Here is a 24866-nt window from a genome sequence, read left to right as displayed (position 1 = left end):
TATGGACTGAGTTTCATAACCTCTTGGTGCCCTGATTCACCCTATTGGGAAATGAGTGGACAGTGCCTTGCCTGCATTGAACGTTTGCCCAAACTTCAGCCACCAGTGGTTGAAATCAGCACAAGTCTCCCAGGTTGGCCCTAATACTTACGGTGGTGGAGGGTGTGATCCTATGTGCGTGGAGGGAGGAGATATTAATCCTGTGAGGGTGTTACTGGTGTTGGCAAAGCACTTGGACATTCTTGGGGGAAACGTGCGACTGCAGATACAGAGTATTACTCTGTAATTTTTGCCATGTAAAATCTAGGACAATAAAACCAATCTGGTGCCACTCCAGTGTCCAGAATCCTTGGGGGAGGGACTGTCAAGTGACCGCAGAAGATGTTGTACAGCACGATTTGGTTCAGAGCTGGTGTTACTGTAATGCATGGAAAAACTGCGGGCACAGCTCTTCTAGTGGAAGCTATAACTTGGGAATAGCTTGCTTTCTCTCCCCTCACCCTCCGTGCAGCTGTCGGCCACTCAATCAAACAGAATATTCACAGCTAGAGTATTTTATGTCTCCTCATCCCCCTTTTGATTGTGTTCTTGCAGCATAGTAACATCCCACCGATATAACACATTGTAAGATGCAGTCAGGTGAATGTTCTCTGTAGGGTTCTCTGGAATACTAGGTTTGGTGTCTCAGCCGTCAGAATTCTGTAGCGTTATTGTTGCATAATGCTGGGTGTATTCCTCTTTGGCTACGTCTAGACTGCAGGTGTCTTTCAAAAGGTGTTTTTTTTGGAAGAGATCTTCTGGAAAAACGTCTTTCAAAAGAGAGTGTCCACGCACAAAAGCGCATCGAAAACGCGATCTGCTTTTTCGAAAGAGAGCGTCCAGACGGATTGGATGCTCTCTCGCATAAAGGGCCACCCAGAACCACTTCAGCCAGAGCTTTAGCTCACCAGTTGCTTCCGAGTGCTGGCACCGGAGCGTTGCAGAGACATGCGCTTAAAGGGAGACCCCCCTACACAGCCGTTTCTCTGCGTCTGCTGTGCGCTTGCTACCTCTTCGAGGGACAGCAAAGCTCTCGCAGTGCCTGCTGTGGTTGTCCCGCTTTTTTGGACACCACAGCTTTTCTCTAGGTGCCATGGAGCCGGAGCTGCCCCTGGGCATGGGATGGCCCCACACGGCCAGGCTGCAGTTTCTGCAGCACTTTGTGCCAGCTGCCTTCCTCGTCCTGACCCAGCACGACCCCGAGCTCATTCTGGGGACCCTCTCCCTGGGTGCGGGAGCTAAACTCTGACAACCGCACCCCACAGTGGAGAGACGTTTTTGGAGGCTGGACACCAGTTCAGCTGGTGGGACCGGCTGGTCATGGAGCGGTGGGACGACCAGCAGTGGCTCCAAAACTTCCACATGCAGAAGGCCACCTTTATGGAGCTGTGTGCCTGGCTCGCCCCGCCCTCTGGAGATGCGACACCCACCTGTGGCCTGCCATCCCCCGGAGAAGCGGGTCGCAATCACTCTCTGGAAGCTCGCCACCTCCGACAGCTACTGGTCAGTGGGCAACCAGTTTGGCATGGGGAAGTCCACCATTGAGGCCCTCCTCATGAAGGTAAGGCACCCAGGGTGGGGGGAGTCCTGGAAAAGGGGGACCCTCAGGAAAGGGGGGTTGGGAACTGTGGGGGAAGCCCTGTCTCCAGGGGGCTGTGCTGTCCCGCCCTCACACTGTCCCCAGGGGGTGGCCTCATAGGGGGTGGCTCCTGGGGTGTTTGGGGGAGAGGAAAGGAGGAGAGGGGAGTGGGCACCTCCCAAGGGCTCAGGCACTGCCTCGCTCATTCTCTGTTTTGTGTGTTTGTCTCCTTCTGCAGGTGGTGAGGGCCATCAACTTGATCCTGCTGCAGAGGGTCATCTGCCTGGGAGACCTGGACCTGATCATGGCTGGATTTGCTGCCCTGGGGTTCCTGAACTGTGCTGGAGCCATAGAGGGGCCCCACATACTGATCCACACACCTGAGCACTGAGCGCCCCAGTGTATTAATAGGAAGGGCTACTTCTCCATGGTGCTGCAGGCCCTGGGCAACCACCATGGACAGTTTACGGGCATTTTCGTCGGGTGGTCGGGCAGGGCACACGATGCCCACGTCTTTCAGAACTCTAGCCTGTACGGGAAGCTGCAGCTGGGCACATTCTTCCCCTGCCGTGAGCTAGCAATTGGGGATGTACAGATGCCGTTGTGCATCGTGGGTGACGCGGCCTCCCCTCATGCCAAGGCTCATAAAGCCTTAAACTGGACCTCAGCAGGGACCAATTTAATGCCCACCTGAACCGGGCCAGGATCCAGGCTTAATGCACCTTCGTCTGCCTCAAGCGCAGTTCAGGTGCCTGCTGACCCACCTAGAGATGGGGGAGCATAACACCGCCGAGGTGGTCGCAGCAAGTTGTGTCCTCCACCACACTGTGGAGAGGAAGGGGGAGGCCTTCTTCCCGGGGTGGGGGGCAGACACTGGCCGCGAGGGGTGACCCTTCAAGCAGCTGCCATCCGCCAGGCCCATCAGGGCAGGGTGCACACCCGGGAGGCCCTGAGGGAGAGGTTCTCTCAAGGACTCCAGTAACTCTCCCCAGGGCCTCCCCAACAGGGTCCTCTGGTTTGCTGCCCAATCCCTTCCCCCCACAACCCCTCCCTTCGCCCCTTCCCTGACCGCTCAATAAAAACACCTGTTTGGTTTCCAACAAAACAAAGTCTGTATTGATCTTTCATTAAAAAAAGCTGGGGAAGGGAAGGGGGCTCATAATCTGGACCCTGGTGCGCTTTCGGGTCCCCTGGGCTCTGGCGGCTGGCGCGGGTGGTGTGAGTCGCCCCTCGGTCCCGATTGATCTGGCTGTGGAGAACACAAAGACGGAGAGCTGGCCGGTCAACCATGCCCACGGTCCCTGAGGCCGTGTCCTCCTCTGTGAGCAGCGACCAACAGTCCTCGGGCCACAGGAGGGGACGTTCCAGGAGCAAGGCCATGTGTGGCCTGCACAGCAGGCCCTGCCTCACAGAGGCCCCGAGGTGTCCAGGGGACTACGTTGCCTGCTTCCCACTGTCCCCCTCCCCAGCCCATGGACAAGCAGACAAGGGAAGTGTGCGGCCACAGTGGGATCCCCTCATGGGTGGCAGAGGAGCCGGGAGCAACCTGGCCCTCCCTGGGGTCTGCACACACACCTGCGGCAGTGGGTGGTGCCTCGCAGGTGCAGGCATGTCCATGTGCTGTGTGCGGCTCTTCTCAGGGTGTCTGTGGTCATGCATGCGCCTTTGTGGCCAGTCTGCTTCCAGCCATGGCAAGTGCTGAAAGGGAAGGGGGGCTTGGGGAGGTCATGCATGGTCTCCCCTGAGCCTGGCAGCAGGATCCCCCCTGTCCTCAGGGCTGCCTGCTGAGTCTGCGCGACGCACACTAACGCTTCATGTGGTTTCACATGCACGGACTGCAGCATCATGTCCAGCCCAAGCAACACTCACAATCTGCCCCCTGTGCACCCACCTCCCCCGCCCTGTGTGTGTGACAAACTGAGAGCACTCACCTGAAGATCCCTCCCCGGTGTCAGACTAGGCCTGGGAGACGTGTTGGCTGACAGGTACCAGATCCAGGGACAGGGTGACGGTGTCCGTCTCCTCCTTTTCCTCCTCCGTGACCTGCGGCCGGGTGATGACAGGCAGGTCTCAGGGCTGGAGTCCACCATGATGGGCAGGGAAATGAATTCCCCATCTCTCAGGATCTGGTGCAGCTCATCATAGTAAAGGCAGGTGTGGGGTCCTGCCCCTGAGTGCGAGCTGCGCTCTCTGGCCCTGACGTATCCCTGACGGAACTTTTTGACCTTACTCTGGACCTGTTCTAAGGTGGGTGTCCGCGCTGCGGTAGGGATTTGACCATGTGCTCAAAGATGTCCGCGTTGCAGCGCTTGGAGTGGAGATCCTGAAATGTCTCCTCCTCGCCCAACAGCTCGAGGAGGGACAGGATCTCTGCTCCGGACTAGGAGGGTAATCGCCTCTTGGTCCCTCTAGGTGGGTCCTGGAACCGCTGGGGCTGCTCCCTGTGAGGGTCAAGGAGGTCTTGGGAGTCTTGTATCTTTGCCATCAGAGAGCAGGCCTGTGGCAGGGAGAGCCGGGTGGTCAGGGTGCTGCTCCAAGGCCGGCTTCCTGTCACAAGGCTTGTCCAGGGTGCCTGCAGCTTTCAGAGGTGCCGGGAGACAGGAACTGCAGAATTGTGATTACTTTGGATGGAGTGTCCACCAGGAGACCTGTGTTATTTCCTGGAGGCCTCTTCTTTTGAAAGAAAACCCTCCTCCCCGTCCACACACACCTTTTTCTGAAAGAGCTCTTGCAGAAAAAGGTTTCTTCCTCGTAGAAAGAGGAGTACCGCTGTCAGGAAACCCCTCTGTTCTTTTGATTTACTTTCGAAAGAACGCGATTGCAGTGTGGACGTAATTCTAGTTTTGTCGGAAAAACAGTCGTTTTCCTAACAAAACTGTAGTGTAGACATACCCTTTGTGTGTATGTGTGTGTGTCTCTGTTTATACCCGATTATATAAGAGCCCTGGTTTAAGCAAAATCTTGGTGAGGGACATATTCTCTTGGACCATCATTCTTTTCTTTAGAAATCTAAAAATACTAGTCTACAGGAGGCAGTTCTTCCTTCTGGGAAATCAAGATCTTTTGTCCCTATTGTTGGTGGTAGCTGTGGTGTGTATGTATTTCAGCTGAGCATTATTGCAATGAGACCACCACACTGTCCTTGAACAATCCTGTATTAACGGGACATGATTAAGTTTTTAAAGTCCAGAAGGGACCTTCCTGAAAATTGCTTTGTTCGCAGGGGGGTATCTGGATTCAAAATAAACTGGGCCAGAAATGGCAATAAATTAAAATAACCAGTCATATTTTATATTAAAGCATGAGGACAAAATTATAAAGCTTTATGTTAGAAAAAAAACTGCTCCCCCAGTAAAAAAAGTTTGGCCAGGCCGCTCTTGCTATAGTGGGCTGCAGTACTCCTTGGGCGAAACCGGCCACACCCTTCCTGCATACCATTGCCCTTAGAAAAAGGGAAGGTGTGAAAAGGGGAAAATAGCCTCAGACTCTCCCACCCGTCACCTTGGCGTGAGAACTGTGGGGCTTACCTGGCCTCATGAAACCTGCTCAGTTTCGGCCCAACCCCTGGGACACAGACCCCCCACTTGGTGACCATTGGGCCATATATGGTAAAATGCAAGCGCGGGAAAGTGATGTGCAGATTTGGGGATAAATACCCATCGCACAGTTCGCTCGAGGAGGTCTTCGCAACACATGTACCACCGTGCGTGTGCCTTCCCATATACTCCAAAGCGCTGCCGGCCTGATGAACCGACCAGCCACCTCCCCCAACTCTCGGGCGTAACCAAGGCCTTCGCAACCGAACCGATATCTTTGAAATGTTCCGTGTGCTGTGTAAGTTGGTATGTATGATTGGATTTTCTTTGTTGTATAAGCTTAGTGTTGTAGTTGTTTTGGGTAGTACATAGAGTTTGTAGTTATTACTCTTATTTAATTAGTGTAGCTGGATATTGTTAGAATAGAAACCATTCCTCTTGCCATTCCCATCCTTATATCTCTGACACATTTAATTAGAAATCGTAGAATAAATATAATAAATACTGTAAATTCATTATTAACACGGTCTATTAAAAATCTTAGAATAAATACTATAAATTCATCATAAATAAATATCCTTTATTTGCTAAAACTGTCCACCTGGTTCTGTCCTTCCCCCCTTGGGTATGCGTCATCGGAACTGTGATTCTCGTGAAACTTTGCTCAATGGCTAACTGTTACAGATTATGAGCAGGCTACTAGGGTTGCCAGGTGTCCGGTATTGACCTGGACAGTCCGGTATTTTCTGATTTTTTTTCCCTGCCAGGAGGTGAAAATACCGGACACCTGGTAACCCTACGACACACTCAGCAACTGGGCCCAGCCCCTGGAAACCCCCCACCGGGTGCCCCAGATGCCTCCCCCACCTGTTTCCGCAGGTCTTGTCTTGTGGCTGGAGCAGAAAAACAAAATGGCTGCCAGCAAAAAAGCCTTTTCTTAAAGGGGCCATGCTGATTTTTTATTTTTTTATTTTTAAATTTTTTTTTGCTTAATAACTGCTGTCGTGCTCCTTTTTTTTTTTCTCAACAACTTTGGTCTCCCCCCCTTTTTTTTTTTCAAAAGAATTTTTTCACCAGTGTTTTATTTTTGTTGCGGGGTGGGTGGGTGGGATTCAGTATTTTTGATTAAACCATCTGGCAACCCTTCAGGCTACTGACCTGTTGGACTGGCAGTCTATCACGCCTTCTACTGATGTGCCTGTAATAGTCTATAATATGTTACTTAAGTCTATAACATGCTTAAAATAGCTAATCTTTTAACCCTTTATAAACTGTTTGAAAATGTATTTATAAAGAGCATCCCCCACATGTGTTCCCAGGGCCTGGCACATTTTAAAACCAGGACTTGCTTTGTAGCACTCAGAACTGGTCCTGCAGCAGCGATTGTGGCCTCTCAGCCTCTATTCCCAGCGCTGTGCTGGGGGTTTAGATTATGCGGGTGCACAAAAAAGGTTGGTGCAGTTTCCAAAAGATACTTTGTATCTGTTGTCAAAAAAATGTTTTTCCCTCCTTTAAAACTTAGGGGTGGGGAGAAAAAAAAAATCAATGACCGCAGACTGGCATAAAATCATACCAAGGAAGGCTGTCGAGCTTTGAAGGCATCACTGAAATAACAGAAAAGGAATAAAAAAAGTGAAAAGCCCAGTTCCTTTGACGGTGAGAATGTTCTGCCAGGGAGCAGCTCTGCTCCTTGTTTGCTAAACTTTCTCCGAGGGATGGTGGGGGAGTCCTTTCCATCTGGCTGTTGTCACGGTATCTCCTTGTCCCTAGTCTGTGTGTGTCCGGGGCCACCTACAGTTGCGGGTTAGTGAGGAGGTACGGACTGTGCTGCTCTCAGTGATCTCATACTGCGCCCAAGACTATCTCCTATCACTCAGAAATGCCTCACCTAGGGTCTGGCTAAGATTTGGGCATTAATAAGAAATGGCCAAAACTCAGACGTGAGAAGACCGAGGTGATATTGGTTGCCTGCGGGAAGCTGTTGGGAGATATGTTGGATTACAGCTATCTGTTCCATTGATAGTGCATGCCCACTTTTCAATTATATTGTCCTAGTCAACCTAGCAAATGGGGAAATGGCGGAGGTGATTAATGTCTTCTTTCAGTTTTCAGCGAGACGGTTGGTGGTGATTGGACACGTAACCCAGAGAATGCTGGTGAAAACAAGGCAGATCTAGAAGTTACAATAAGAAAGGAACAAGTTAAAAATTACTTAGGTTAGATGCCTTCCAGTCACCAGGGCCTGAAGAAATTATTCCTAGAGTAGTCAAGGAGCTGATTGAGGAGATATATCACCCATTAGCTATTATGTGTGAAAAGTCATGGAAGTTGGGAGAGATTGCAGAAGACTGGAAAAGGGCAAATATAGTGCTCATCTATAAAAAGGAAAATAAGGACAACCCAGGAAACTACAGAGCAGTCATCTTAACTTCTGTACCAGGAAAAAATAATAATAAATATGATAAGAAATTGGAATGATAAATAATGGAAAAAATAATAAGAAATCCATTTGTAAGAAGATAATAAGGTGATAAATAACAGTCAGCAGGGATTTGTCAAGAAGAAATCATGTCAAACTAACCTGATAGCTTTCTTTGATAAAGATAACAAGCCTTGGGGATAAGGGGTAAGAGGTAGAAGTGGTTTCTCTCGACTTTAGTAAAACTTGTGATACAGTTTCACATGACCTTCTCATTAGGAAATTAGGGGAAATACAACCTAGATGGGGCTCCTACAAAGTGGGTTCATAACTGCTTGAATAACCATTGCCAGAGAGCAGTTATCAACAGTTTGCAGTCATGCTGGAAGGGCACATAACAAGCGGGGCTCTGCAGGGATGAATTTTTGGACCAGTTCTGTTCCATATCTTCATCAACAATTTAGACAATGGCACAGAGAGTACGCTTATAAAGTTTGAAGATGATACCAAGTCTGGAGGGGTTGCAAGTGTTTTAGAGAATAGGATTATAGTTGAATAATCTGGACAAACCAGAGAAATGGTCGGAGGTAAATAGGGTGAAATTCAATAAGGACAAATGCAAAATACTCCACTTAAGAAGGAACAGTCAGTTTCACATGTGCAGAATGGGAAGTGACTGTCTAGGAAGGAATACTGCAGAAAGGGACCACAAGCTAAATATGGGTCAACAGTGTGACACTGTGGCAAAAAAGCAAATCTCTTTCTGGGATGTATTAACAGCAGTGTTGTAAGCAAGACACTTCCAGTCTGAACTGGTTAGATCTCAGCTGGAGTACTGTGTCCAGTTCTGGGTGCTACATTTCAGGAAAGATGTGGACAAATTGGAGAAGGTCCAAAGAAGAGCAACAAAAATGATTAAAGGCCTAGAAAACATGAGCCATGAGGGAAGAATTGAAAGAACTGGGTTTCTTTAGTCTGGAAGAGAAAAGACTGAGGGGACATAACAGCTTTCAAGTACTTAAAAGATTACAAGGAGGAGGGAGAAAAATTGTTCTCCTTAACCTCTGACGGTAGGATATGAAGCAATGGGCTTAACTTTTTTCTGAATTGTTCTGTACCTTTAAGAAGGTGAAATCTCTTACCCTTCTTCCTGTTCAGTATGTAGTTTTGGGTTTTGTTTTGTTTTTTCATGATGAGGTTTAGGCTATTGTCTCATCTCTTTCCCAAATATGCTTACAATTGGGATTCTGGAATTCAGAAGATTCTTGTTCATAAAGGACCCTTAGTCAAAGAAAATCACTCTCTTAGGCTGCATCTATACTGCAATACTGTTTCAGGATACCGGAGTATCCCGGAATAGCTATCCTGTGTCTTCACAGCAAGCCCGTTATTTTGATATATAATAGGCTCGCTATTCCAAAGTCCCTGTAAACCTCATTCTATGAGGAGTAAGGGACGTTTTGGAATAGCACTTTATTTCAAAATTTGGCACTGTGTAGACAACGCCAAATGACGAAATAAGCTATTTTGAAATAGCATCAAAATAAGATACGTAATTTGCATAGCTCAAATTGTGTATCTTATTTTGAGTTACGGTGCTGTGTAGAGACACTTTAGGGAAAATTAAACATTTATTTTGCAGATTGGACCAGCTCCTTTGGATTGCTCATAGATCTATTGAATGTAGATGCTGCTTCACAATCCTTTAATTTTATTATCTGCCCATTTGACTGATGCTTGGTCTACCTCTAAAGAACATATTTAGTAATTTGTATTGACTCTTTTGTTTTTGAGAAGTCATTCATTAACTGGACAGGTCAAAAATGTTCTGGCAAGTTTCCTGCCCATCCAGTAGGTGGCATTCAAGCTTTACACAACGTTCCTTTACATGAGTTTTTAGCCTTTCCTTGAAAACTTTTTTTTTTCTTTAGCATAATTAGTAAAAATATATACGACTAGTATTGTTTTAAAAAGCCTTTTAGCTCACTTTCTGTTTCTTGTTCTGGAACCATTTAACACAGGATAATTATCTTCTGGAAACTTTTTTCGTTTTTCTTTGTTTTTTATCTTTGAGGTGAGTTTTGTTCTATTGCACTTCCAAATGAAGTAAGAAATTATTCCCAATTTGATTCTAATTTTAAATTACTTCTAAATTATACAATTACTATCCTAACTCCAGATGATTAGAATAGTCTACCTTGTATTAAGTATTGTCCTTGTTACTTAAAAACACTAACACAGCAAGGTTGATAATTTTTACTTATAATAACTTCTTCCCAATTGACACACTTAGATTTACTGATATGTGAACAATTACTATATTCTCTACACTGAAATCTATACATTTTGTGAGTAAAAATATTTTTTATATGCATGTGACCTTTTGGAAGGAGATATTCCCTGAATTGACATAGAGAGAATAGATTGTGGTATCCTTTGTGCAGATTTCTATTTTAGTTATGAGGAGATTAATTGAAACATTTATTTTCATACTGAGTGTAGTGTGAAACCTTTTGTTATATTGTCGTTTGGACTTTGTTAGTGTTTTAGTTCAATAGAGCCAGCCTGATTCTGAGTTATAGACTCCTGGATGAAGGAAGAGAAGGGAAGGAAAAGGAGTCTGCTTTAAGATCTGGAATGTGTGAACACACTGAGGCCTTGGTTTGTTGCTTCCCTTACAAGAACTATAAAATTTCAGAGTAGACATTCAGGCTCAGGGTCCAGTCTGAGCCTGAATGTCTACACTGTAATTGAAAACCCTGTCAGCCTTGTCTGGTTTTCTCCTTCTCCTCACACTCTTTTCTATCTCTACCAACTATAAGCTTTTCAGGGGAGGCAGTGTCTCTTACTACATGAATGTACAGCATCTAGCACAGTGGGGCCCTGATCTGAGTTACTGTCTATAAACTCTACAGTCCGACAAATAAACTCTCTACTACATGCTCAGTCACTTCCTCCACTGTTAGGCACTAACCGGATAAAATATGGTAGCTATTTAACACCAGATTGCTCAACTATTTGGAACAAAAGGTGAGGGGAAAATATGGCACCAAACAGAAGCTAGAAGAGCAATGTAAATGCTACATAATTACCTTTACTGGAATTTGATTAGGACACTGAGGCTAATCCTTCCACTCGTGGCATTTTTTAAAAGACCCCTAGTGGCCAATCATATTCTGTTTGTGTCTTAACCCTGTCACCCAAGCGGAACTGATTCAAACAATGACTTAAGCCTGGTCTAAACTGGCATGTTTTGTCATAAAAAACTGCCTTTTGTTGACAAAACAGTGAAAGCATACACACTTACAATGCAAATTTTGTCAGGAAAAAAAAGTTTTGGCGACAAAAAACTTCCATCTCTGTGAAAGACTTTTGTCTCTCCCCTCCCTTTATTGTTGACAAAGAGCCAGTGTGGACTCTGTTTTGTTGAGAGAACTGGCTTCCACCAGTATCCCACAATGCCTGCCCTGATGGCTCTGCTCAGTGTTTTGGGATCTCTGCTGCCCTGCAGGCATGCGCCCCTCCCCTTTCAAAGCGCCAGGAAGTATCCAACAGTTGAGTAAGCTGCTCCATTTGAGGAACAAACAAAAAAGAGCAAATCATTGGAATGCTCCAGCCCTGCCCTGCTAGAAACACGTTCCTCAGCATGGAGAGCACCCAGAGATACTCATGACGACACTCCCCGCAGCTGAGGAGGCTGTGGGAGACGTCGGAGAGAATCTCAAGAAGTGCAGGGATCAGCTCTGCCTTCCCACAACACTGCACTGTTGGATGCTTACCCACAATGCTTTGTTCTGTCACCAGGAGAGCTAGCCACGTGGCCATGAAATGTCAACAAGGGGAGGTAGAAAAACCAGTTTGACTGGTTTTCACTTTTGCCGACTTTTGCATGTTGACAGAGCTTTTGTCACCAAACCTTCCTAGTGTAGACAGAGCCTTAGATGGAAAACTACTACTGTTTTGCCTGTCTTTTTCTGTAGTATCCTGCGGTTTGCAATGTGCAGGTCAGACTAGATGATCATGGTGGTCCCTTTTGACCTTAAATTCTATGAGCAGGTCTCGACAAATAATGCAATCTACTCGCCCGTGGCAAGAAGATTACAACCCGGAAGAGCCGGGTTCGGGTGATCTGCACATGCGCAGATCGCCGGACAGCGCGGCTGGCGAGTGGGGCTCGCCGCGGTTTGGCGAGCCTTGTCTATGAGACTCATCCGAGTACTGATTTACTGAGGTAAGCACAACTAGGCTGCTATTTACTCTGTTTCCAACTCTTAGTGAATGTGTGTGACAAAACTGTGCATGTTCACACAAACAGCGGCGGATTTAGGGCAGGGCGAGCGGGGTGGCTGCCCCGGGCCCCGCGCTTCCTGAGGCCCTGCGCATGCGCCGTGTCAAAGGCGGGGCCCCGCAAAATTTCACTGCCCGGGGCCCCACGGTACTGCCCTGGGCCCCGTGGCACTCTCATCCGCCCCTACACACAAACACTCCTGTGCTCTTCCTAGAGTAGTCTCCACTGCCTCAGTCTGAGGGCAAGCCTGATGGTTTATAAATGCGTTTATTTCACATATGTCCTGAATATAAAAGTCTCACGTTCACATCATAGCAGGGTCCATGTGGCACCATGGTAGCTCATCAGCTGTCCTGTGTCCTGGTAGTTATTTGTGCTCAGTGCTGTGCTGTGCACACATGACCTTTCATTCTGAACACTTTTACCTCTTTACTTTTTGAGCCAAATTTTCTCTTGCTTGTGCTTAGTGCAGGGATGAATCTGAGGGTGGGGGGTAAAACTTGTGGTGGTGTTTTTCAGCAAGTGGAAGATTTGGGCAGTTTTCAGATGCTTTACGGTGGAATTCTTCCAAAATCAGCTTCTTTGAGGTGAGAGCGTTGTCTGGGGGCAAGAGCAGGGAGTTGAGACGGAGCAATTCCATTTCTAGGCCTCCCCTGAGAGCATCTTAACCCCCTTCCAGGAATCTGGAGCTCTTGGACTCTAAATTGAGAATGGTCTTAAGGCCCCTCCAAGAGGCAATAGCTTCCACTCTAAGCCAAGCCTGGTCTGCACTAGACGAGGCAGGTCAGCTTAAGGTACGCCCTCTTACCTTAAGCAGAGCCACTGCAGTGTCTACACTGCAGGAGGACAAAGGGAGCACACGCTCCAGTCGGCTTCCCTTTCTCGTCACAGAAGGAGGAGTACGCAACTTTGGGGGGGAGGGTCTACACTAGACCCCCTGGACTGACCCCTAGAAGATCCACCTCCGGAGGGTCGACCTTCTCCGTAGTGTAGACAAGTCCTTAAAGTGTTAACCCTGTAGGCAGGTGTGGGGCACTGGGGGTCTGTAAACATGGTCCCCCAGCCTCTATGTGCCTGCAGAGAGCCCCAGCCTCTGGCGGGAGGTCTGCATTGGCACCAAGGCCACCCCCTGGGGCTGGGGAGCCTTGAGCAGAAGGGCCCATTTTGGGGCTGTACAGCAGAGGGGGGGATGCTCTGCCGAGTATTGGAGGGGGCAGCAAAAAGGGGTGGGGAGTGTGGGACTGCCTGGGGGGTGCTGGGTGGCAGCAGTGGAGGCCCTCGGGCCAGCGTAGGCTCTGGGATGCCTCTGGGAATGGGGCTCCCCAGTGTGCAGTTCTGTGGGGTTGTTTGGGGGGGCAGCTCCCCTGGGGTGTGCTGGGACCCCATGCGCGATTCTGTGGGGGTTGTTTACTGGGCGGCAGCCCCCCAGGTGTGTGCTGGGTCCCGTGCGCGGTTCTGTGGGGGTTGGGGGGCAGCCCCCCTGGTGCTTGGGGGGGCCGCCCCCCTGGTGTGTGCTGGGTCCCGTGCGCGGTTCTGCGGGGTTGCTTGCGGGGGGGGGGGCGCCCCCCAGGTGTGTGCTGGGTCCCGTGCGCGGTTCTGCGGGGGTTGGGGGGCAGCCCCCCTGGTGCTTGGGGGGGCCGCCCCCCAGGTGTGTGCTGGGCCCCGTGCGCGGTTCTGCGGGGTTGCTTGCGGGGGGGGGGCAGCCCCCCTGGTGTGTGCTGGGTCCCGTGCGCGGTTCTGCGGGGTTGCTTGCGGGGGGGGGGCAGCCCCCCTGGTGTGTGCTGGGCCCCGTGCGCGGTTCTGCGGGGTTGCTTGGGGGGGGGGGGGCAGCCCCCCTGGTGTGTGCTGGGTCCCGTGCGCGGTTCTGCGGGGTTGCTTGGGGGGGGGGCAGCCCCCCTGGTGTGTGCTGGGTCCCGTGCGCGGTTCTGCGGGGTTGCTTGGGGGGGGCCCGCGGATGCCCTGGGAGGAGCCAGGCTGGGCGCGGGGATCCCGTTTCCCCCGGGGGTCCCGCGTGTCCCTCCCCCGGGGGGCGCTGCCAGCCGCGGGGGGGTGTTTTCCCCCGGTCCAGGTGCGCTCTCGGCGCGGAGCCGGGCGGAGGCGGAGCCCGGGCTGCCCACGCCCCGTTGTCAGCGGCTGGCGGCGGCCGGTCCCGCGGGCTGCGGGGATGCTGCGCTGAGCGGCTCCGCTGGCGTCTGTGCCCGGCCGCGCTGCTGCGGAGCCAGCGGGCGCCTCCCTGCCCGGCCGCCGCCCGCGGCCCATGATGTGCCTGGAGAGCGGCGGCTCGGCGGCCGGCAGCCCGGGCTGCGGCGGGCGCCTGCGAGCGGGGGACGAGGAGGAGGAGGAGGAGGGCGAGCGGGGCTGCTGCGGCCGCGGCGCCGAGGGCGAGGTGCAGACCCTGTCGGGCCGCATGAGCCCCGAGCGCCTGGCCCCGCGCCCCAAGCCCCCCAGCCTGGGCCGGGCCCGGGTGGCGGCCGCCGGCATCCTCAGCGTGGGCAACGTGCTCAACTACCTGGACAGGTACACGGTGGCAGGTAAGGGGCCGCGGCATCGCGCTGCTCCGCCCGCCCCGCCATGGCTCCCCGCACCCCTCGGCTTCTTCATTCGGCCGCCCCCCTCCCTCCCTCCCTCCGGCCAGCTGCTCAGCCCAGGCTGCTAGATGCAGCGCGGGGCTCTCTGGCAGCACACAAAAGGGAGAACCCCCGGGGGCTCGGACCGGCAGGCGAACGGGCTCCGAGAGCACCTGGCACCCTTTGTATTGGAAATGGGTCGTGCCTGGGGCAGAGGAGGTGCAGCTGGATCCCCATCGCTGACGGGGGAAGAGGCAGGCTTTCCAAGGGAGGGATAGCAGGATGCAAAGCAGGCATCTCTCCTCCTCGCCGGGAGAGCGGAGGAAACTGCTTCTCATACAATTCTCTTCTATACAAAACTCTTTCGTCTATTATTAGGCAGGCCATGTACAAGCAGTGACACACAGGGGTTCATCTCCCCCAGCACAGGTCAGAAGAGAAATAGTCCGATAAATACATCCCCCTTTTCACCATGGCTCAGTTAGCACTAGGTGAAAGCTGGTCCATATGTTGTCATTAGCTCTTCTTGTACTGACTCTTTTCCTATGGCCTATGCTGTCTTGACTGCACATATCTGTAGACACTAAAAATTAGTCTCTTTGGTTTAGTCATAGCATACATGTTCAATCATTAAAGAAAACCGTTGGCTACGCAGTCCCGACAATGTACATACAGCATCTAAATCCCTGGATTGATGGAGGAAAATACTGCCAAATTAATGAATAACGCAAAATGCCCGAGGTGACAGGTGCAGCTGCTGTCGGACAGATAAAATTCGCATTGAAATGTGGGGCTTGGAATCACATTTACTTGCTTGTTTCTTTGGACAAACCACACAGAAGCAAATCACCTTTGCTTAGTTTTTGATGGGTCATTGAGGGGTCTTTAATGCAGAGAATAATTGTATGCAGAATTCCCTAATAGGAGCAAGAACATGGGTTAGGATTTTGCTTGCTTGTAACAGACTGATGTGTAGGAGCAATGATACCGCAGCATTGCATTATGAAAAGTGTGTATTTCCCTGGGCTGATAAGCATTTCAAAACTGTGCGCTCCCTCATCGATATCTTTTACACGATGTTTCGCATGGAAGGCAGTCTGCAGCTTGTGCCCGAGCAATCAATATTGTGAAGCCCAGTTTAAGATCAAATATATCTTAAGATGTTTACTGTACAGTCCCTAGAGGGACTCTTCATTTATTCTTGTCAGGCAGTAACAGCAAAGAGGAAAATGCTTATTGAACTGAGTGTAATTAGGTATGAAGTAGGCCTGTTGGTATTAAACTGACATGTACGATAATATTTATTTTAATGTTTTCCATATTGATAATCTTATCTGCACAGTTATAGATAGGATTAAAGCATGTATACACATGTATTTATTTTTAATGTCTAGAAACCAACAGGATATACTAAAACACCTTTGTGTTTGTATAGACTGTCTTAAAGCAGTGTAAGTTTGGGAAAAAATGTTGCAGTTTGGACCTAAGTTTAATTCAAATGTGTGTTTAGAAAGAGAAGTTAGTTGTTGTTCTACCTCATTTTTTAAAAAGAGATTTCCTTCTGTGTGACAGATAAGATTCCAGTGCTCCAAGATATTGACCAGTATAGGTATCTTGCAAGATCAGGCCAAAAGATATCAGGTCACACTTCTATCACTGTGATTTCTGGTAATTTTTGTGTGCAGAAAATGGAAATCTCTCTGATACAACAGATGAGGCTGACAAGCACTAGGGATTTTTTAAGCTTTTGCTTATTTTGCAGGAATTTTTCTCTAGGCAGATCTGAAAAAGAAAGAAAGAAAGAAAGAAAGAAAGAAAGAAAGAAAGAAAGAAAGAAAGAAAGAAAGAAAGAAAGAAAGAAAGGGAGAGGGCTCTCGTTATTCTGTTCACCCATTTGTTACAGTAGCTCCTGAGAGGAGACATCACATCTGATTTTTCTGGCTGTAGGAAAAAAGGGAAGGGCTCTTCTGACAGGGAGAAACTGAGTATCTTCATTTGTAGGAAGGCCAGGAAACGTCTGTCCAAACAGAATGTAAAATGCCAGCTGACCATTCTATAATAGCAATAGAGCCTGACACTAAGGTTTTCATTATTTCCAGGCGAGATCCTAGTTTTGAATGGGCTGAGTGAGAACTCATATGCAAAATTTAGTGTTGGCTTGTCCTTGACATAAAAATTTTAGCTTAAAAGCCAGATTTTGCTTAAATGGGAGTTTGGAGATTTTTTGAGCTGCAAAAGTGCTAAACAGTTCCATGCTTTTCTGGTATATTCTGACTTACTAGTTTTTCAAAATGACACTTTGCAAGTTGCTAATTCAGAACATAACATATTTTAATTCACTCCAATAGAACAATTGAGGTAGTAAAAACGATGTGGCTACTGACTCCAAAAACTACTTTCCATACAGTTATTTTATAAGAAGACCTACATGTTGATGTTTTAGACCTCGGGTACACACAGCATAGTGGTGTGACAGATATATATGTGTGTGAATCCAGTTAGTAGGTCCAGTGCGTGAATCCTGTTTGTTTCTCAAACCCGATAGCAATTAATGCCTGCAGCTTTTTAAATCTTCAGAGCACTTTACGGACATTAATTGTTGCAATATGTTGATGAGAGAGTCAAGCATTCCCATTATCAGGGAAACTGAGTCAAAAATTATGATTTACTTTACGCCATAGAATTGATTTGAGACTAAAATTAGTTTTGGGCTCAGATTAATTCCTCTTTGGCTTTGAAGGAAGACCCCATATTTTTACTTAGCCTATAATGGATATAATAATATATCTGGTCAGTAATATGTATCTCTTAAAGTTTTGCAAATATATAGTTATACAATAAATAATTGAGTAAATATATAGAGTACAAGCAGTCCCCGGGTTACATGGATCCGACTTACATCGGATCCCTACTTACAAACGGGGTGAGGCAACCCCGCACTAGCTGCTTCCCCCCCCAGCAGACCAGGGAGACGCGGAGCGGCTTTTCTCAGCAGACACCTCAGCTTGAGAATAAAGGACTGAGGGAAGTGAGGTGTGGGAGAATAAAACTGAGCTCTGGAGAAATGTTTGGCTAGAGTTTCCCCTACAATATGTACCAGTTCCGACTTACATACAAATTCAACTTAAGAACAAACCTACAGTCCCTATCTTGTACGTAACCTGGGGACTGCCTGTATATAAAAATGTGAATTCCAAAATATCCTTCATATACTTCACATTGGCCACACAGAAGTTATAGAATATGAATTCCATCAATGAAAGGTGATTTTAATTGAGAGTAAGAAAAGCTTCCATCCCTTACACTTCTTGCTCCTCATTGGTATGATGGACTCAAACAGAAAAATGGTTGTTTTTATTTCCTTATGTTTATTTTGTTCTGCCTCGGCACAATCAAACTGTGTAAAGTGAACAAAACATGTAGATGGTGAAAGCTCATGATACCATTGACATGTTTTGTTAGTCTTTAAGGTGTTGCTAGACTATTCGTTGTTTTTTGTGTGTAAAGTGAGTTAAGTCCTTTGGTATTCTTGTAATTTTTGAGGGAGATGTTGAGTCACACACTCAATTTCTTCTAGCTTAGTTTTGGTTTCATCATACAAGTGCTATTGAAATGAGTCAAGATAGCATGTGTTTCTATGTACCTTGCAAACTCTGAAGCAGGTCTTTCATGTGGCCAGAGGTAGCAACACCTAGCTCTTAAATAGTGTTTTACACGACGAGGCCTCAAAGCACATTACAAGGAAGTTCAGTATCATTATTCCTGTTTTACAGATGGGAAACCAAGGCAGACAGGGGAAGTGATTTGCCAAGGATGGCTCTGAACTTCTGCTGTGGAGTAATTATTTTGTCTGCTGTTTTAAAAAAGTTCTCCAAAAAGTTTAAAGACCTTTGTGTGTGATGAGAGGGAGTTTCCTGTGATGGTTCCTAATACGGAAAATCTTGTACTGAAAATTGTTGACATTAAGGGAAATCACTTTCTGTAATTCTGTCTTAAATTATCATGAAGCATACTGAAAGCCTAGCTTACATTTGATGTGATGACTTTGCAGGGAGTGGAATTCTACTCTTTTCAAAAGGTCTGTTGGTTTTGTGGCTATAAGGAAGGGAAATCATGAAGAAATGAGAGAGAGAGAGAGAGAGAGAGAGAGAGAGAGAGAGAGAGATGACCTGTGAGTCCTCATTGCAAAACCACATTCCAGAGGTCTGATGATACCTGACCCTATCCTCTTCTTTAGTGAAGTTTTGGAGGAAGCCCTGTAATTATGTCACAAATGAGCTTTTGTTCCCATTGATGACTGTGACAATTGTCTCGTTTCATCATGATTGTCGTCTCTTTTCTCCTCCTTCTAATTAAACAGCAGTGCTTTGCATTGCTTTAACACATTTCATTGCAAGGATAACGTCTTAAAATGTTAATTGAGTCTCCCAGCTCCCCTGTCAGGTATGTCCCGGTCCTTGTCTCCATTACAGGTGGAGAAACCGAGTTGAAGAGAGAGTAGGGATATGTCTACATGGCAGGTTTTGGCAATAAGACCTTTTTAGTACTGCTAAAAATCAGCAGGTGTGAATGCTGTTTGTTTGTACTTTTTCTGACAAAATATTTCTAGCCCCCATGAGTGGCTTTCGCTTTGTCAGCAGGAGAGCACTCCTGCCAACAAAGCAGTGTTCACACTTGCACGTGCTGTGGCAAAACGTTTGTCGTTTGGGGGTGGGCGTGTGTTTGGTAAGCACCCGCAAACGAGAAAAGTTTCGCCTAAGTGATTTGCCTAAGGCAGGCGTGGCCAACCTGTGGCTCTGGAGCCACATGCGGCTCTTTGCTCACAGAAATGTGTCTCTCAGGGTTACAGCCCGCTTTGTGCACGCACCCCAGTTCCTGGAGGATCGGGTTGCCAGGTGTCCAGTTTTGAACCGGACAGTCCAGTATTTGAGCTTTCTGTTTGGGAAACAAATTGAGAAAATATAACTGAGAAAATAGAACTGTCCGGTATTTTCTAAATAAGATACAATGTAGATTGTGATGTAATGTCAAGTGTGTCTGGTGTTTTTGTGGAAACCATTTGGCAACCCTGCTGGAGGGAGAAGTGCGTGGCTCTGGCGATGGCAGCTCCAGTGAGACCCAGGCATTGGGGGTGCCTGGCTCTGGGGGAGGGCATTGGGTTAGAGTGAGGGGAACTGGGAGGGCCTGGATCTGGGGGAGGGAGAGGGCATTAGGTTGGGGAAGGGGCTTGAGGTGCTTGGCTCTGGGGGAGAGATATGTGGCTCTTTGCACTACTATCCACAGCTCTTTTGGCTCTTCGTGCTACCTAGTTGGCCACCCTGGCCCAAGGTGATACACCTACTTTGTGGTAGAGGTGGGATTAGAATCCTAATTCAGACTCTTGCGATCAGTATCCTTGGAAGATTGCAGACCTCCGTGATGCAGAATGAGCCCTAGGTTCCGGTTTGAGAATTCATTGTTTATATAACTTTTTGTTGTAAAGTCTGGCCACATATGTGTGTTAATCATTTTATATAGTCCTGAAGAGACTTGGCCTTTTTCCACAACATTAGCTGCCAACCCCACTCTTGACAATAGTTAACTGTGTAAGTATACATTGCCACTGAAATTAAAAAGTCAAGTTTGCTTCTGGACAGCACAAGCTGTGCTAACAAGATTGGAGAAAGTCAACGTTCATTCTCAAATGCAAGAATTAAAAAGGCCTATCTATCTTTGTCACCTTTTCATGTTTTCTGTTGTATCTTCCTTTGTACGTAGGTCATTTCATTGTGAAGGATCCCAAAGAGCTTTGGACAGCTAACAAGCTAATAGATGTAATATTAAAATACATCGTTTAATCCCTGATTGGAATATCCCTGCAATGAGGCTACATCTACACTGGCCCCAAATTCCGGAAAAGGGATGCAAAGCAGGTAAGTCAGAATAGGGAAATCCGCAGGGGATTTAAATATCCCCCGCGGATTTAAATAAACGTGTCCACCGCTTTTTTTCCGGCTTGGGGAAAAGCCGGAAAAAAAGCGTCTAGACTGGCGCGATCCTCCGGAATAAAGCCCTTTTCCGGAAGATCTCTTATTCCTACTTTCAAGGCGCTTTTTTTCCGGCTTTTCCCCAAGCCGGAAAAAAAGCGGCGGACACGTTTATTTAAATCCGCGGGGGATATTTAAATCCCCCGCGGATTTCCCTATTCTGACTTACCTGCTTTGCATCCCTTTTCCGGAATTTGGGGCCAGTGTAGACGTAGCCTGAGACTGTGCCTGGAGTGGCAACTTTAGACCTTTATTTTTCCCTTTTTGTTGAACTAAACTCAACATTATTGTACATCGGTTTGGCTGTGGGAGGAAATTCCAATCTGCTGGAAAGAACAAAGTGCACATAGTGTACATAACTCGTTACCCTTCAGTAGTGCTCATGAGATACACCTGACAAGCACGGCAGGAATGTGTAACAGGACCACAGGGGGTGGGGTTTGATTGGGAAATAGGTGCGACTCAAACTATTCAGGAAGCACGAAACAAGTGCATGCCAGCAGAGAGACCATTGCTGCTGCAGAAAAGAGCAATGAGAAGCATTTCGTAGCACAAAGACCTGCAATAGAAAGGTATTTCTTACACAGGGTGGACTCGAGAGGAACAGCCATACTGGGTCAGATCGAAGGCCAACTCAGGCTATGTCTACACTATGAGTTTTAACGGAAGAGGCAATGCAAATGAAGCGCAGATTAGCATTTTCTCGTGCTTCATTTGCATAATCTCTTCCGATCTGTTTTGCGGTAGGGGTTTTTGCGCAAAAACTCCTTTTTGCACAAGATCGGTATACCTCCTTTTTTGAGGCATAAGGATCTTGCGCAAAAAGGGGTTTTTGCACAAAAAGGAAACATCCACACTGTTTATTTTTGTGCAAAAACTCCTAGCGCAAAAACGGATCGAAAGAGATTATGCAAATGAAGCGTGAGAAAATGCTAATCCGTGCTTCATTTAAATTGCCTCTTCCGGCAAAACTCATAGTGTAGACATAGCCCCAGTGTCCTGTCTTCTGACATTTGCCAGTGCCACGTGCCCCAGAGGGAATGGACAGAACAGGGACTCAAATGATCGATCCATCCCATCACCCATTCCCAGCTTCTGGTAATCATCAAGTGATCCCTCTCTTGTCACCTCTTTCCATCCTCTGGCTAATAAGTATTGATGGACCTAACCTTCGTGAATTTATCTAGTTCTTTCTTGAACTGTGTTAAAGTCCTGGTATTCACAACCTCCTCTGGCAAGGAGTTCCACAGATTGACTCTGCTGTGTGAGAAAAACCTCCTTTTGTTTGTTTAAATCTGCTACCATACATTTCACAGTATGTTCAGTGTCAGTTACTTTAATTTCATGTGGGAAAGAAGTTATGTGTTTTATTGTCGTTAATGAGCAAAACCTTTTGTATCAAGGCTGTTAGATTCTGGTACATACTTATAATCTTGTTCCTATGACTACTTCGATGATATAATCAGGCAAACTGAATCTCTGGGCTTATATTCCTCAATATTGTAAGCCATGTGGAAAGACTTTTGGGAGCCCTGCACTTTAGGAGAGTGCTGAGTTGAACTGGGTCAAACCCCATCAAGCAATCTGTGTTTTTTTATTTTGTGTTATGGTATATAGGCTGCACATTGTAGGTAACTATACTGCTTACCAGTTAGCTTTGTAGTCTGCTGGGTTCAGTAGCCATTGTTAAAGTCTGCATCTCTCCTCTCTTATGAAAGGTCGTAGTTCTTGCTTCACATCTTTAGAAATGGTTTTGCCTTACAGCTGAGTATTTTATGACTCTGTTACACAGGTACAAATGAGAATAGAGTACTAGTTAAAAATCCCTCAGACTTGTTTGGGAATGTTGCATTATGGGTCTGTATTACCTCAACTTTCAGTGGGTTTCTTGTGTGATGTATGCATACGCGTAATGATGATCATTAGAAGATATTTTAAATACTGTACCTCTGAGTCTGAACTGTAATGTTTCATTTGAAAATATCAGTGTCAGTGATAGAAATATTTGACTATCTTCGCTAAGACATTCATGGGGAGAAATCTAAAGACATTTAATGACATCGTGGCTAAGGGAGACAGCCATTGTTAGAAAAGTGAAAATCTGATAGAGATTGGATAATAAATGGAACAGAGAATCTTCTACCTCATTGGTCACTAGCCTTGGTCTGGACTGGAGTGTTTGAAAGTTTCCATCTGATGTTCTGTAGGATGGCCTATGACCTAGTGCTCTCATTTCACTTCTCTGTGCTCAGCTATTGATGCCACGAAAACCATTTCCACTCTCACTACTAGTCTCAGCTGAGAGTCCAAGGACAGAATGAGCCATAAAGTCCACACTACCCTCATTCCCTGGAGAGGTGGTCCCTCCAAGGCAGCAGTGAGACACGGTGGCAAGGTGATGCCAAAAGGATGGACCACTTGTTAGAACTCTAGTCTGGGCTGTGGGAGACTCATTTCAAGTCGAATTAAGCTACACAACTTCCGCTACGTCAATTGTGGAGCTTAAGTCGAAATTGCTTAACTCGGCTTTAAGCGCTGACTACACAGCAGCAAGTCTGAGGAAGAACACTCTTCCTTCCACTTCCCTTACTCCTTGTAAAAGGAGGGTTACAAGAGTCAGAGTAAGAAATCCTCTCTCGACATTATTTTGAAGTAAAAGCTTGTAGTGTAGAAACTCTCTTTGTTATTTCAGAATAACGTCAGTTATTCCACAAGAATGGTGCAGTGTAGACATACCCTTCCTCTCTGTGCCGCTATTTCTTTCTCACAGAAGGGGATACTAATGCTTCACTGCTTGATGGGATAAATATATTAAAGATTTTGAAGCACTCAGATACCTTAGGCTATGTCTACACTGCAAGGTTTTTGCGCAAAAACAAATGTTTTTGCTCAAAAACCTGTGGAGCATCCACGCTTCAAATGCTCTTTTGCACAAGTAAATCAACAGTAAAACAGCAAAACAGAGGGCTTTTGCCAGTGTAGGTAAACCTCCTTTTATGAGGCATAACCCCTTTTTGCGTTACAGCTATTGCGCAAAAAGGCAAGTGTGGATGCTCCAGAGGGGTATTGGCAAAAGCACAGGTGCTCTGATGGCCAATCTGTGAATGGCCTTCTGAGCTTTCTTGCACAAGAGCGTCCATGCAGTGTGGACGCTCTCTTGCGCAAAAGCACCTGGCTTTTGAGATGTGCTTTGAGGTGTGGACGTGCTTGTGTGCAAGAAGTTTTTGCACAAAAACTCTTGTGCAAAAGGCTCCTTGAGCAAGAAGCATGTAGTGTAGACGTAGCCTTAATGTTGAAGACCAAGGTAGTACCTAAGATAGATGCACTGTGTGGTCGCGACTGCTGCTATGTCCGTTGCATTTGGTCAGGGGTTTGGTATTAGCATTTATCATCCTTCTTCAGGGCTTTTAATCTGGCAGCTTCTTCCATCCCTAAATTCACAATGCCATTTTAAATATAAAAGCTGTAAAATAAGAAGACGACGACAAATTGGAGTCCAAATGCAGCTGTAAGCCTGAAGAGAGCTAAATTCTTTTTTCTAAAGTCCACATGCACTGACCTCTGATTGTTGGCAAACAGTATTCATTCTCCCAATCTTATTATTGCTCCTGGAGGAGGCTAGTGACTGCACTGGCTGAACAGAGCAGCAGAGGGAAAAGAGGAGGGCAAGCTACACAGAGGATAGTGGCCATAGCAGCTCAGAGCTTAGCCGACAAACTAACAGAACCACATGCTGGAGCAATAATCCTTTTAGCCTTGGCATGTGATGATTTTTTTGTTTAAAGCTGCATTGAACCAAAACTGCTATAATCCCTTTTGCTCCTTGGTCAGGCTTAATCAGGTAATTAAAAGAACACAGTTAACTGTTTGTTTTTCTTAGCCTATTTGCTATTTATTGTGTGAGCATCATTCAGTGTACTTGGTGGTGGCACAGAAAGTGAGGGTCGGTGAAATCGCTCGTGCGGAGAAAACTCTCGCTGAAGTCCACAGGGAGTTTGCCTGGGTGAGATCTGCAGAGTTCAGACCAGTACTGGCTCCAGCTGGGTATTGCAGGCTCTCCCTACCTGCTATTGCTGTAGGGGGGTGAACCACATAGGGAAAGCAGGCTGCTGAGGTGGGGCACTGGCCTGAAGATCTGAAAAGAGGATCTTGCCCATTATCATGTAGAATGGGTTTTAATCCTTCTTTCCTGTGCACCAGTCTGTTGTACCACTTGTTCCAGAGCTGCTGGGACGAGCTGGCCTGTCTCTGTGTTTGAGTACCGTATACCTTGGCTTTGGGCTCATCGCACAGACGGTAGTGCTCCAAGGTGGACAGCTGCACAGGGAACTAGCAGACGGCCAGGCGTTCTTTGATCATATTTGTTGAATGGGGCATCTAATTTCAAAACATCAGTGCTGTGACAGGGCGTC

At 47.2% G+C, this 24866-nt stretch overlaps 1 protein-coding gene across 3 annotated transcripts in view; it reads left to right on the top strand.

The window, feature by feature from the left end:
- The window catches only part of SPNS2 (SPNS lysolipid transporter 2, sphingosine-1-phosphate), a 200960-nt gene that overhangs the window by 8112 nt on the left and 167982 nt on the right, over positions 1-24866 (top strand). Inside the window, exon 1 of one of the 3 annotated variants that reach the window (XM_075904317.1) lies at positions 13977-14392. The exons of 1 other annotated variant lie outside the window; for it this stretch is intronic. In XM_075904317.1, the coding sequence (XP_075760432.1) occupies positions 14119-14392 (274 nt within the window). In that variant the 5' untranslated portion in view covers positions 13977-14118. Of the gene's footprint in view, positions 1-13976; positions 14393-24866 lie in introns of those variants that run through there. One more of the 3 variants, XM_075904316.1, reaches the window with a different exon arrangement.

The sequence above is a fragment of the Pelodiscus sinensis genome, chromosome 21 (assembly GCF_049634645.1).
Source record: "Pelodiscus sinensis isolate JC-2024 chromosome 21, ASM4963464v1, whole genome shotgun sequence".
NCBI lineage: Eukaryota > Metazoa > Chordata > Testudines > Trionychidae > Pelodiscus > Pelodiscus sinensis.
The sequence above is the reverse complement of the archived record's forward strand: the minus strand, read 5'-3'. Positions and strand labels throughout refer to the sequence as shown.